This window comes from Belonocnema kinseyi, chromosome 5 (genome assembly GCF_010883055.1).
Source record: "Belonocnema kinseyi isolate 2016_QV_RU_SX_M_011 chromosome 5, B_treatae_v1, whole genome shotgun sequence".
Lineage (NCBI taxonomy): Eukaryota > Metazoa > Arthropoda > Insecta > Hymenoptera > Cynipidae > Belonocnema > Belonocnema kinseyi.
In genome coordinates, this window is record NC_046661.1 from 96,517,992 (window position 1) to 96,532,273 (window position 14,282).

At 30.8% G+C, this 14,282-nt stretch overlaps 1 protein-coding gene across 3 annotated transcripts in view; it reads right to left on the reverse strand.

Annotated features, from left to right (window-relative positions):
- Positions 1-5,848: 5,848 nt before the first annotated feature.
- Positions 5,849-14,282, reverse strand: part of LOC117173153 (cytochrome P450 4C1-like) — a 58,769-nt gene continuing 50,335 nt past the window's right edge. For all 3 annotated transcript variants that reach the window (XM_033361559.1, XM_033361558.1, XM_033361557.1), the window contains 2 exons: positions 9,513-9,692; positions 5,849-6,151 (listed from right to left, as the gene is read on the reverse strand). In XM_033361559.1, coding sequence (XP_033217450.1) covers positions 5,985-6,151; positions 9,513-9,692 — 347 coding nt within the window. In that variant the 3' untranslated portion in view covers positions 5,849-5,984. The remainder of the gene's footprint in view (positions 6,152-9,512; positions 9,693-14,282) is intronic.

Sequence of the window (14,282 nt, forward strand, 5' to 3'; positions counted from 1 at the left end):
TGATAATATTGTAGAGCATTCAAAAATGAACATTTTTCTTTTCTTGAAATTTTTTTCATATCGTGCGTTATTTGGCTTAAAATGTCTAATAGATCAATTTTGTCAAAATTAGTCGTACACACAGACATACAGGCAGGCAGACCGACAGACACACATTCGTAAAAACCTATTTTTCGCACTTAGGGGGTTTCAAAACGTGGACATTTAAGAAAAACTGAGGGGGGGGGGGGGTTCAAATTTTAGAAAAATCTAGTACCTTCTCTGGTAAGAATGTAAAAATTAAAATTTGACTGGAAAAAATGAAAAAAGGATGAAAAGGAAAAATGTGCTTTTGCAATGCCATACAAGATTGTCATAACAGCTTTTTGATTTTTCTTGAAAAATCGAAAATTAACATTTTTACAGCATACGAAAAAAATGGAAAATCAAAAAATAAATTTTTTTATTCAACTATTTCACAAAGATTCTCAATTATATAAATGTGTTTAAAATATATATATATATTATGGTGGTACAAAAAATGCTTTTCGAGCAACAGAGCAAGCCCCCCCCCCCCCCCCCTAAGTTTCCATTTTCGGAGAAAGAAAATCCGTAAATTTTTGTTTTTCAAAATTCGAATATTAAAACGAGCCACCGGGCACTTCAAAATCCCGTTTAATTAACATGAGAAAATTTGGAATTTTCAAAAAATTGAACCCATATTTCAGGGTTTTATCAAAACGTGCCAAACTTTTTAGGGATTGAATAGAAATTTCTACGAAAGGAAACCATACTAACTACTAATGGATAATTTGAATATTTCCCATGCCTTTTTAAATAATTTTGAATTGTTTAAACAAATGTAAATTATTTAAACATTTATTAATTTTAAAAAAATTTAAAAAGCAATGCTTTTTTCTTTCATTTTTTGAGTATTTAATTTGTCTAAAAAAATTATATAATTGTTTAAACAATTATTCATTATCTATTTTCGAAATTTTTGAAAATTGAGCCAGATATGTCAACTTTCTTCTCAAATTAGTACAGTATGCTACGTTTTGTTGAAGAATAACATAGTTTCGATACATTTCTTTTAATGTTTAATAAATTTCTATTTATTTAAACAATCTTTATTGCTCAAACATGTGGACATATCTGACTCAACTTTTAGAAATTTAAAAAATAAACAATAAATAATTGTTTTAATAATTACATAATGTTTTTAGAAAAGTTTACTACTCCAAACAATGACAAAACATTGCATTTCAATCAGAAAATACCATTTTGCATTTTTTTGGAAATAAATAATTGTTCAAATAATTTACATTTGTTTAAACAATCGAAGGTCGTTTAAAAAGTATAATTGAAAACATGGATACATGGGTGTAATTTTTCGAAAACTCAACATATCCCCATGTTAAACAAACGGGAGTTTGAAGTTCCCGGTGGCAGGTGTTAATACTCGAATTTCGAAAAACGAAAAATTATGGATTTTCTTTCTCCGGAAATGGAAAGTTGGGGGGGGGGGTCTTGTCCTCTAGAGTGAAAAAATGTTGCAATGACTGCTGAAGGTCGTTGGCCTTCTCAACATAAAACACTAACCAGTTATGACCCTCGGTTGAAACTAATCGCCCCGCTCCCCCCAACCCATCATTAATCGAATTTTTGTGGGACTGTTCTCGTAACTAGATTCTCCACTCTAGATACTTTAAGAGACTCTTTTTGTAAATTATTATGAGATAGGGCACCACCACTACGATGTAGAACACGATGCGGTAGAAAATTCAATTGACAAAGTTTGGGTCACTGAGGTTAGGGATATAATTTCGAAGTTAAAAAACAGTGAGGCTGATGTATAGACCTTATGTGTAACGATTAAATCGTCAAAATAAAATTGGAAATTATCAAATTCAGTTTTTTTAAAAGCCGCAGAAGTTGCAATAAAATGTATAATAACAAAATTGTTTTGAAAATGCGCTTTTTCACGAGACATTGAAACTCTATCTGTTTTAATACCAATGCATGTTATGAATTGTAATAATATACATTTATGGGAATAATATATAATTTGAGGAATAAATTCAAGTGCAAAGCATGCAAGGCGTGATGAGAATGTGCTTTTTAAAGCCGGAGGAACTTTAACGAAACATAATTCCGTATCATCAAATCACTGTTGTCAATGCTTTGACCATAAGTTTAAAAAAATCTGTATACAAGTTTGGGAAATACACAAAGACCGAGCACGAAGCACTAGAAAAGTACATTATCGAGCGCGAAGCGCAGAAACAATAGTCACGCACCCTAAGCACGCTTAAACTTGCGATCGAAGCGGGCGGATTTCTTTTTACAATATTGGTAGGTTATAGTAGGTCATGAAAGGTTTTTATAATTTGGGAATTCGATGCGTCTCAAATACGCGAACAAATATATCATATATATTACTGTTGTATTCCCAATATTAAAAAAGTTTCCCTTATATTCCCAAAAAAAAATCTGCTCATTGCGTGGGCACATTCTCATCGCGCGCTACGCTTACAGCTCGCTTCGCTCACATGTTTGAGCGAGCGTAGAGCGTGCGACTGTTGATTCTAGCGCTTCGCGCTCGATAATATATTTATCTCGCGCTTCGCGTTCGTTCTTTGTAGTAAATCCACATTTGCGCTGAAGCTTTTTATGTGAAAGGTCAAAGCATCGACAAATGTTATATGACGATTGTGAATTCTCTTTTGTTAAAGCTCCTTCGGCTTTAACGAACTCATTCTCATTACGTATCTGATTCTTCGCACTTGGTTACGTCGAAATGCGAACTTTTCAGCATTATGTTCAACTCGATTATATCATATTTATATTATATTTATTTTTGTACTTCAGTCTGGAACTGCTTATTCAGATATTGCAAAATAAAGTATGAATCATATTTTCAATGATTACACTAATGTTTGTTTCTTATTTTACATTAAATTTAATTCTTAGCCACACTGAAAAATGTATATCATTTAAATAAATTAATATTATTACCATTCATAATATGCATTAGTATTGGGACAAAAGTGTTTTCATTGTCTTATTTTTACCATTTAAAAAATGGAAATTCTATTAAAATTAAAATTATTTTTATGCCTTTTATTGCATCTTGTGTGATTTTTATATTCATTTAATTTCTCATATTCAATGTAGATACAATTTAGGCGAAATATGTTGTTAAATAAGCTGTTATTGTATCTTGTGTCTTTTTTCCAAGAAGTTTATTATTTTACTTTTAATACATTTTTATAACTAGCATTTATGACAAACATGTAGATATTTTTTGGTTAAAGAATTTTTGTCTTTTAATTTTGTTCGTCTCTTGTGTCATTTTTTCCAAAATTTAATTTTTCAATTTTTAATCTTATTTTTAACGATTACAACAAAAACTACGTGTCCTATACAAATTATGTATGACAAATTAAAATAAATTTGTAGAGCTTTTCAAGGCGCGTAATTTTAGGTTATTAATTTTTTTCGTATCTTGCTAGTTTGACCGCAAAATGCAATTTTTCATGTTTCATTATTTATTGTAAGATCAAAATTTGAATTTTCAACTTTTCGACAAAATTCAAAAAGTTGTTGTGATAATCTTGTAGGGCTTTTGAAAATCAACGTTTTTTTCTTTGGACTTTTTTCATATCATACGTTGTTTGGATTGAAATGTTAATTTTAGTTTCGTTTTGTGGATTTTGAAAATGCTATAACTCTGATAATTTTCTTTTGCTCGAGTTCCCGAGTACTACAAATAGACGTGCATAGAATTTTTAAATCTTGAAAAAAATGATTTCCAAAATTTTAAACATGCGCTCACTTTTTGAATTTTTATCCAAAACAGCTGGTTTACGAACTTGCTCTTTCTTTTTATGCCTTGAAAAAGAGTATGCCAAAGCAGAATCCAATTTGATCAATCTTTCGAAAATTATCGTGCCAAGGGAATACAGTCTACAGTGTACACAGACAGACACCTTAATAAAAATAATTTCTTCTGTTTCAGGGTATCTCAAAACACGAAGTTTTGAGGAAAACCGACAAAGTGAAATTTTTCATAAAACCAATCACTTCTCATGAGGATGATAATTAAAAAAAACAATAAATTTAAGCAGAATAATTTTAATTCATAAAACGTAAAAAAAGAATTACAAAAGTTTATTTGTGTCGTACAAATGGGGAGGTTATGGGAGTCATTGGAGGTGAGGGAAGTGAAGAGAGGCCTGATCGAGAGGGTAAGGGAGGTATATGAGGAGACGAAAGATAGGGTGAGAGGAGGGGAGGGAATCTCTGAGGGATTCTGGATGAATAGGGGGTTGAGGCAAGGGTGTCCGCTTAGCCCAACGTTTTTTGCAATTTTGATCGCGGATATGGAAAGTGAGCTAGCAGCCGGAGTGGTAGGAGGAGTTAGGGTAGGAGGAGTCAGGATATGGTCACTCGCATATGCAGATTACATAGTGCTGTTGGCAAAGAGCGAAGAGGCTTTAAAGGAGATGATGAACAGGTTGAGACGTTACTGGGACAAGAATAGGTTAGAGTTAAATGCGGACAAGTCGAAGGTTATGGTGTTCAGGAAAGGAGGTGGGAGAGATTGGGGAGGGGAGTGGAACTGGAAGGGAAAAGCGGTACAGGAGGTGAAAAAGTTTGTGTACCTGGACTTCTTGTTTCGAAGAAATGGCGGAGTGGATGATCATATAAAAGAGAGAGTGAGAAGGGCAAATTTAGCGATGAGGCAGGTGTGGGGGCTGAGGAAGAGATTGTTCGCAGATGATTTTGAAAGGAGAATGAAATTCTTTGATTCGCTAATGATGAGTGTCTTATTTTACGGAGTAGCGGTGTGGGGTTGGAAGGGAAGTGCGGAGTTAAATAGGGTACAGGAGAGGTATGTAAAGTGGATACTGGGGTTGGCAAGGAATACGACGAACTATATTGTCAGGAGGGAGACAGCAAGAACGAGTTTAGGGATTATAACAGGGAGTCGAGCGTTTAAATATGAGGAGAAATTTCGTGAAGAGGGGGGAAATAAATTGGTTAGGGAGTTTCGGTGGGAGAAGGAGAACAGACGTAGTGGTGCAAAGATGGAGATGGAAAGGTATTTTAGAACGAATGGATTGCAAATGGATGAACTTAGAAGAATACACGAGGAAGGAAGGAAGGTATATGAGTTGGTTCAAAAGAATGGCATGGAGAAAGAGAGGGCAGAAGGAGAGGAGAGAATAAAAGAGTCAAGGTATAACGGAAACTATGTGTGGGTTATGCCAAGGGAGAGGGCGCAATATTTGTGTAAGAAAGAAGAGCAAGGAAGTCAGGAACTTATAGCGAGAATGAGGTGCGGGTGCATGAAGAAGTATAATAGGTTCTGAGATTCTAGAGAGAAGAGAATGTGTGAGTTGTGTGGGAAGGGGGATGCAAAATTAGAGCATTGGTTGGAGGAATGTGAAGAGGTGGAAAGGAGGGGGATAAGCATGGAGGTATTGTTGTATGAAAGGGGTGACAAAAGGGCAGTATCATGGGTGAAGGGGGTGTTGGGTAAGATAGAGAAGAAGAGAAGGAAGTAGGAAGAGGAATGGAGGAGGAAAGATTGTAAATAGGAGAGGAAGTAGGTGTAAGAGAAATGTAAATATTGTAAATAGTAGTTAAGTATTAAGTGTTAGCCGTGGAGACAGAGTTTGGTAATGCGAGGCATAGGGACAAAACAGCGCAATGCGTGCGAGGCGAGGCGAGGCGCAACGAGGAATGTAGGCTAAAGGAGCGAGCGGATTAGTTATAAGTGTGGATGGATGGTACTTTGTAAGACGTAGTTGTAAGAAAATTCTGTAAGAAAATGGAAGTGTAAGCAAGTCAATTTTTTAAGGCCAGCAGGCCGAAAAATAAACGTTTATCTATATATTTGTGTCTTACAAAATGTAACTTAAATTAATACAGTTTTCTATTAAGTTCGCTTTGTGTAATTATATTTTATTATTAACATGATAATTTTGTTTTTGAGCTTAAAATCTAGGAATCGATTTAAATTTCACTCGAACTGGATGTTTGGGTCTCAAGACTAAATCTTGAATTATGACAACCTCATGAGCCCGATCGATCGCTTCTAAGTTAAAATGATACAGTAGATGAGCTATCAGAGTCTTCAGTTCCAACATCGCAAACTTCTGACCTGCAATTTACATATTAAGATTCATAAATAAATCAAGTAAATTAAGCACAAAATAAGAAAAATATTAGTATAGAGAGGCCGCTGCACTGAGAAACCCGGAAATCCGGGAATTTTTTGAGACCGGGAAGAACCAGAAAATGACAGTCAATATATTTCTTGATCGGGTATTTTACAAAAAATTTTTAAAGAAAAATCTGTCAAAGTTCAATTTTAACAGCTTTTTAAAACAATTAGTCAAATTGATATACTTTTAATTAAAAAGGACCACAAAATGGTTTTGGGAGTCTACTGGCCAGTTACGAGCCAGCCGGTCAGGATTTGCCGTAAAATTCAAAAAATAAGTAAAAACCTAGAATTGCTGCATAAATTTTGTCCACAAACCTACAAATCCCAAATTAACAAGCCCCAAACCCACAAACGCCAAACCAACAAGCAACAAACTTACAAGATATAAACCCAGAAACCCTAAATTCACAAGTTCCAAGCCCACAAACTCCAAATACACAAGCTACATTTTCACAAACCTAGAAACCCCAAAACCACAAACCTTAAACCCACAAACACTAAACGTCAAATCCAAAAACGCCAAACCCCAAACCCAAAAGATCCATATCCGCAAACATACAAACCCTAAACCCACAAACCCCAAACCCACAAAATCTAAACTAACAAACTCCAAACCCACAAACCCCAAACCCACAAACCCCAAACCCACAAGCTTTACTTCCACAAACCCCAAAACAACAATCCCATACCCACGAAACCGAAACCCACAAACCCAAAACTAACAAACCCCAAACTAACGAGCCCCAAACCCGCAAACCTTAAACACACAAGCTCCATATTTACAAACCTACAAACTTCAACCCCCAAACCCCAAAGCCACTAACCTCAAGCCCACAAACTCCATATCCACAAACGTACAAACGCCATACCAAGAAACCCCAAACCCACAAGCTCCATATCCACAAACATACAAAACCCAAACTAACAAACCCCAAACCCACGAACCGCAAACCCACAAACTCAAAAGCTCCATATCCACAAACGTATGAACCCCAAACCCACAAATCCCAAACCCACGAACACAAAACCCACAAGCTCCATATCCAAAAACATACAAACCCCAAACCAAAAATCCCAAACCCACTAACCTCAAACCCATAAGCCCTAAACCAACAAGCTCCATATACACGAACGTACAAACCCCGAACCAACTATCCTAAATTATACCCATTTCTCAATTGGCATTATAAGATGTGAGGTGTTTGGGTTTGTGGAATTAAGGTTGGTGGGTTTGTGGGTTTGGGGTTTGTAGGTGTCTAGATAAGGAGATTGTGTATTTAGAGTTTGTGGATTTGGAGCTTGTGGGTTTGGAGCTTGTTGGTTTGGAGTTTGTGGGTGTGGGACTTGTTAGTTTCTGGGTTTGAGGCTTGTTAATTTGGGGGTTATAGGTTTGCAGATGAAATTTATGCAGAAATTCTAGGTTTTTTACCATTTTTTGAATTTTACTGCAAATTCTGACGTGCTCGCTCAATTCTGCGAATGGATTCGTGTTCAGCGATCCCAAAAACATAAAGTATAACTATTAGAATCCCAGTAGACTCCCAAACCCATTTTGTGGTTCTGTGTTATACCATTCAGTTTACAATACGTAATTCGTATTACTTAAGCAATTGAAAATTGAAAACGTTTTGGGTTAAATATAAATAAATAATTAAACAATTTTTAAAATAGATCTGTACTTTAAGTATTAAAAACTGAACGATGATTTATTTAATAAAAAGATTCTTAATGCTTTCAAAGTTTAAGAATTTCCAGATTGTAACTGTTTCAATTTAAAAGTCTTAGTCATTAAAAAATATAAAGGTGCGACGGAAACTTTATAAACTATATTCAACTTAAAAGTAACTTAATGATAATATATTCGTAATTAAAGGATTTTATTAAATTAAAACTATTGTTTCAGTCTAAATTATTAAATTTTTAATCCTTTCAATTTGAAATTTTTTAATTAAGAAAAATAATAATTATTTAATATTTAGCAATATTTGACTGTTCTTTTAAGACGAGTAAGTTGAAACCAAATATTAAAAAGAAAAACAATTTAAAACTTAAATGTTTGACATAGAAAGCTTTAAATTGTTAAAATTTCGAAAAGCTTTTAAGCTTTTAACGTTAATTTTCTATGTAAAAATAACAAGTCAACAGTTATTATTTGTTGAAAAATGTTGAATAAATTTAAGAGATATTTAGAAGTTTTGAAAAGATTCAAAATTAATTTGCAATTTAAACTGATATCAAATACTTTAAACGAAGTGTGTGAAATTTCTTTCAGAACTTCGGAGCATATTTTAAAATAAATAGAATTTTTACTACAATTTATAGAAAATCCTGCAAATTAAAAAAAAATTCTTAAAATCTTCATGGGTCTTTTTTGACAAATTTTGAAATCTCTTAAAATCTTTTTAAATACTATGTTAAAATCATTTTTCTGAATGAAAAACAATTTTTTATTTTCTTATGCATATTAAAAAAAAATGATTTTATTCTTTTTGAGTTTTTCACAATTCTTAAAAAGCTTTCAAATATTTTTTTTGTAATTTCGAAAATTTTTTTAATTTGCGGAATTTTCTAAAAGTTTTGGGAAAAATTCAGTTTATTTTAAAAGTTATTTAAAAGTTCTGAAAAAATTTCAAAAATAATTTCAAGTTTGAAAAAAGTTTTAATGACTTCTAGATTTTTCAAGATTCTGAAATAAAATTGTAAATCTTTTCAAGGTTGCTTAAACTATTTCATATAAAAATAATTCAACTACTAATTTAAGAACTTTTAAGTTAAACAAAATTTAATATTTCTAGCCTAAAATAACTTAATAAGGATATTTTTTAAATTTTTAAAGTTTATTGATTGATTCTTAATTTAGAATATTGAAAATATTAACGTGGATTTATATTTTCGGGACTTGATCTAAATCTTTGAATTCTATAATTTATGAATATTCATAATTCTGAGTCTTTCAGTTTAAATTAATTAAACTTGAAATTATTAAGTAGAAAAGTGTTAGTACCTTCCAGTTTATACTTGTAAATTATTAAGCATTTGAAAAAAATGTTTTGAATTGAAAAACTTTTAAACTTCAATTTAAAGTTTAAAATTCAAGAGTTCCACTTTTAATGCTTTAATTTGTCGTTTATTTTTTATTACTTGTACTTTTATTGTTTAGAATAAAGTTCAATCTTTAAAATTTTATTGCCCGGGAAGAATTTTTTGACTCGGAAGAAACCCGGGAAAAAGAGAAATTTTAAAAACTTAAGATTAAGATATACATTTTATAATTATCTAATTCAGAATTATTTACCAATGCAGTTACGCTGGCCTCCACTGAATGGCACGTAGGAAAAAGGGTGTCTCTTTTGAATTTCTTCGGTCAAAAATCTGTCCGGGTCGAATTTTTCGGGATTCGGCCAGAAATTCGGATCTCTGTGCAGGTCGTAAATATACAAGTGGACGTTGGAACCAGCTGGTATTAAATAATCTTCTGTAATGGTAAATTAAAATATTAGAAAAAGATGCACAAACAGCAACCAAAAATATTCTGGCAACTTTTAGAATAATTTTAAAAAAATGGTTGACTAATAATCTGTATCAAAAAGAAAATTGGATAATACTTTCGATATTTTTAATTTTTCATCTTTGACTTCCTCATCTTTGTTTTTCTGCTTACATACAAATATTTAGGACAATACGAGCCTGATTTTTGACTGATTAATGAATATTAAAGAATTGAACAAAAAAATATCTATGAGCCTTGTAACATATTAGGAAATAATTTTCGACCAAAGAAATAAATTTGAAAATAAAAATGATACATTTTTGAACAAATGCGAAAGTTATTTCCAATAAAATTGTTAAATTTTTAACTTTAGAAACAAATTTTAATCAATCAATTTATTTCCAACTGGAAAAGATGAATTTTTAACCGCGAAAATGGAAAAGTTGAGTTTCCAGTTGACAAAAAAAAATCGAATTTACAACAAAATAGTTGAACTTACAACCAAAGGAATGAATTTGTAACAAAATTAGATTAATTTTTAAATGAGAATAATAATTTTCTACCAATCAAGATCAATTTTCAAACAGATAGTTCAAAATTACAGAAATTTAAATCAAATTAAAATCAAATTTTAAATTCTATTTAACATCCAATAATAAGATTAATGTGCAGTATTCCTGAAAATAAAATCAAGAATCCAAAGACTAATTTTGGGCAACCACCATAAAATGTTCCTTTGAAATTTGAAAAAGATAATAATTTTTTTCTGAAAAATAAAGGGAAAAATTTCTTTTCTCGACGAAAATAAAAAAAGATGAATGAAAAATTAGAAGAAAAATAAGAATTATTTTTGTCTAAAAAATAAATTTTTTCTTTTTTAGGAAAAAATTGTTACCTTTTTTCAACTTTTAATGGGAACATTTTATGGTAGTTGTCCAACTTTGGCCGTTGGCTACTTGGTTTAGTTTTCAGAAATTCTGCACATTCACATCGTTCAATTTTCAACTAAAAAGAATACATTTTCAACAAAAAAATGGAACAGTTAAATTTTCAGTTCAAAAAATCAATGTCCAGCCAGAAAGGATTTTTAAATAAAAAAAGAAAAAATATCAACAAATTTGTTGTATTTTTATGACAATCAACAAAATATAATTTTTTAAATTAAAAATCATTCTGAAGCAGAAAACTGAACATTTAGATTGAAAATTTTTTTACGTGTTTGCTTCAAAATTTATCGTTTTTAGTTCAAAATTCATTTTTTTGATAGAAAATTATTCTTCTTGTTTAAAAATTTATCGTTTTTAATGGGAAATTCATTTTCTTGGTTGAAGATTCGTTTTTTTGGTTTATTTTTCATTTGTTATGACTTAATTTTTTTAAATGAAAATTTACGTATAAACTACAATTTTCAGTTAAAAAATCTTTTTATTTAGTTGAAAATTCGTCTTTTTGGTAAAAAATTTTTCTTTTTGTCTGAAATATATTATTTTTAATGAAAGTTCATTATGTTTTTATTAAAAAATCTACTTTGTTTAACTTTCTTTTTTTTGGTCGAAATTATTTTTTTGACCTGAAAATTAAACTATACCATTTTTGGTTTACAAAATGTCCTTTTTAATTGAAAAATTCAATTATTTTGTTGAAAATTCATATATTTATTGAAAATTCACCTATCTTACGGAAAATTCGTTTTTTTTTCATTTTGGTTGCAAATTAATTTTGTTGAAACTTTGTGTTTTAGAAAATTTTTTGGAAATTATTTTTCTTGTTTGAAAGTTCATTGGTTTTTGGTTAAAATAGATTTTTTTGGTTGGAAGTTCTTCTTTTTGGCAGAAAATTATTTATTCGAATTTTTTTCTTTTTGTTTGAAAATTAATTTGTTTGGTTAAAATGTAAATATTTGGTTAAGACTATGTCTTTTTTATTTTTTTTTTTCTTACATAAAATGTAACAATTGTGTTTTTGGTTAAAATGTATCGTTTTTAGTTGAAAATTCATTTCTTCCGTTAAAAATTAAACTATTTTATCGAAAAATGTTGCTGAAAAGGTGAACATTTCAATATTGGTTAAATATTTATTACTGGAAAGTTCGTTTATTTAAATTCTGACGTTTCGGCTATCACTGTGTGTCTTTTTAAGAGAATCTAAATAAATAATATCTGTCAATAGTTTAGTCTCAATTTTTAAAAATAATAATGATGTATGACACCAAATTAAATTAAAATATACAAAAAACATATAATAAAAAAGCCTTATAAAAATTAAATAGTCACATTTACAGTGAAAAAATAATTATGACCCCAAAAAAGTTCAAACAAAATATTAAAATTTTCGAGCAAAAAATTGAATTTGCAAACAAATAATTTAATTGTCAAACCAATATTTTTCTACCGAAAACAAAAATTTTAAATTTTAAAAATTAATCTTAAAGCAAATAAAGAATCAATTGTTAACAAAATAGATCAATTTTCAACAAAAAACGGTTATATCATCAGTTTAAATCAAAACAAAAAAAATTAAAATTTTATCCTGACAATTATACATGTAAATTTTCAGTTAAAAAAATTAATTTTCAACAAATAAATTCAATTTTTAAGAAAAACACTTATTTAAAGGAGAAAAATAATTACATACTAAAAAAATGAACTTTTCACTGAAAACCGTCACTTTTTAAGGAAAAAAATACATTTTCAACAAAATACTTGAATTTTCAACGAAGAAATAAATCAATTTTCACTTCGAAAAGATAAATTTTCAACGAAAAATTGTATTTTTTTCGTTGAAAATTGATTTTTAAACATTTTTAATTTTTGGTGAAAACTTTATATTTTTCAGTTGAAAGTGGATTTCTTCTGTCGAAAATTAAATTTATTATCTGAAAATGTAACTATTCCATTTTTGGTTAATTACTTTTTTTATTTTTAATATTCATTTTTAAAGTTTAAAATTGAACAATTTTGTTCAAAATTTTTTATTTTTCAAATTTATATTTTTCAGTTAAAAATCCATACATACTTTGCTTGAAAATTTACCATTTTTAGTTAAATATTTATGTTTTTTGGTATTAAATTATTATTCTTGTTTAAAAATGCATCTATTCTGGTTAAAAATTCTTTTTTGGTTGTAAAAAATTCAAGCGTTTTTTGTTAAAAATATATTTTTTCAACCGAAAATTTAATTGTATCATTTTTGGTTGAAATGTTTATTTTTTTATTTATTTGAAACTTTCAACATTTTTTCGATAATTTTTTTTTTACTTGCAAATTGACCTTTCTCAGTTTAAAAATATATTCTTCTTTAAAGATTTCCCTTAGCTTAAAATTTGTTTATAAAATTGAAAATTAAAAAATTATGTTGGAAATTTTTCATTCATGAAAAATGATTTTTTTAGTTAAAATGCAAATAGATAGTCGTTGGTGAACTCGGGCTAGCTCGGGTTCGTGTTCGTGCATTTTCGGACACTGACGTAGAGGCTCCCGCCATCTCGCGCAAGAAAAGGGGGGTAGCGCAAACGCGTGAGCAGAAGAACGCGGAGGAGTCTGATTCTGATGCGGGTTGTGAATACATCAACGGTGAGGAGTGGTGTCATGATCGTTCTGTGAAATTCTCTGAAATTTAAGAGCATCGTTCTGGGATTCCATTTTCTCTGCGACTTCCTTTTTCATCCCGAGAAATTTCAGGTAGGTTCTAATTGTGCGTCAAGGCTAAGTGGCCACTCCGCCCCGTGACATGGCGTGTAGTGGCGGATAACTTCACAAGGGAAAAATTACGGCTCAAATCTTGTAGACGAATCCTTGGAAATGGAAATTGGAATAGACGACAGTTTGTTAAACCGTTCTCTGCTAAATTTCAATAGTGAACTACAAACTCCAAAAGACCTTGACCCCTCAACAAGCAATTCCAAACCTAACCTCAAACGTTAGGCCGTTTTGTTTTCAAGAATGAGAAAGGAGAAATCATTTAAAGTAAAACCGTCCAGATCAGATTTGAAAGCCAAGAAATCTCTAATTTCTTGAACATTTTCTAGCTCAGAATTAAACTTGAACCCTACATCTCGCAACCTGAAATTGTCTTCAATTGTAACAACTTTGGTCATTTTGCCAAACGGTGCGAAAAACATCGCTTTTTCATTTTGGCGGTGAACAACCTTAAGCTTCGGGAACAGCTTGCCTTTAAGGGAATGTACGTCCTACGAGCGTTAAATGCAAAGGCTCTCATATAGCCACAGAAAAAATGCTCAAATTACATTGATGAAATCTCCATGAGAAAAATTGATACTTTCAGGAATATTTCAATTAACGAATCCATCCGCTTATATTATAACGAGAAGGAGCGAGCGCAATCAAAAAATTTATCTTCCGATTTCAATTCGTTTCTTAAAAAATCTGATTCGGCTCCTTCTAACTCTTCATCCATTTTTAATTGCTCGAATCTCTCAGCCCCAGGATAAGTAGACTTGGACTCAAGTTTAGGTATCCCAATGGGTAACCAAAATCCACCTCAATTTAGTTACACCACTAGTTCCAAGCGAAAACCCCCACGCAATCGGACTGCAAACAAAGCTAATTCTTCGCC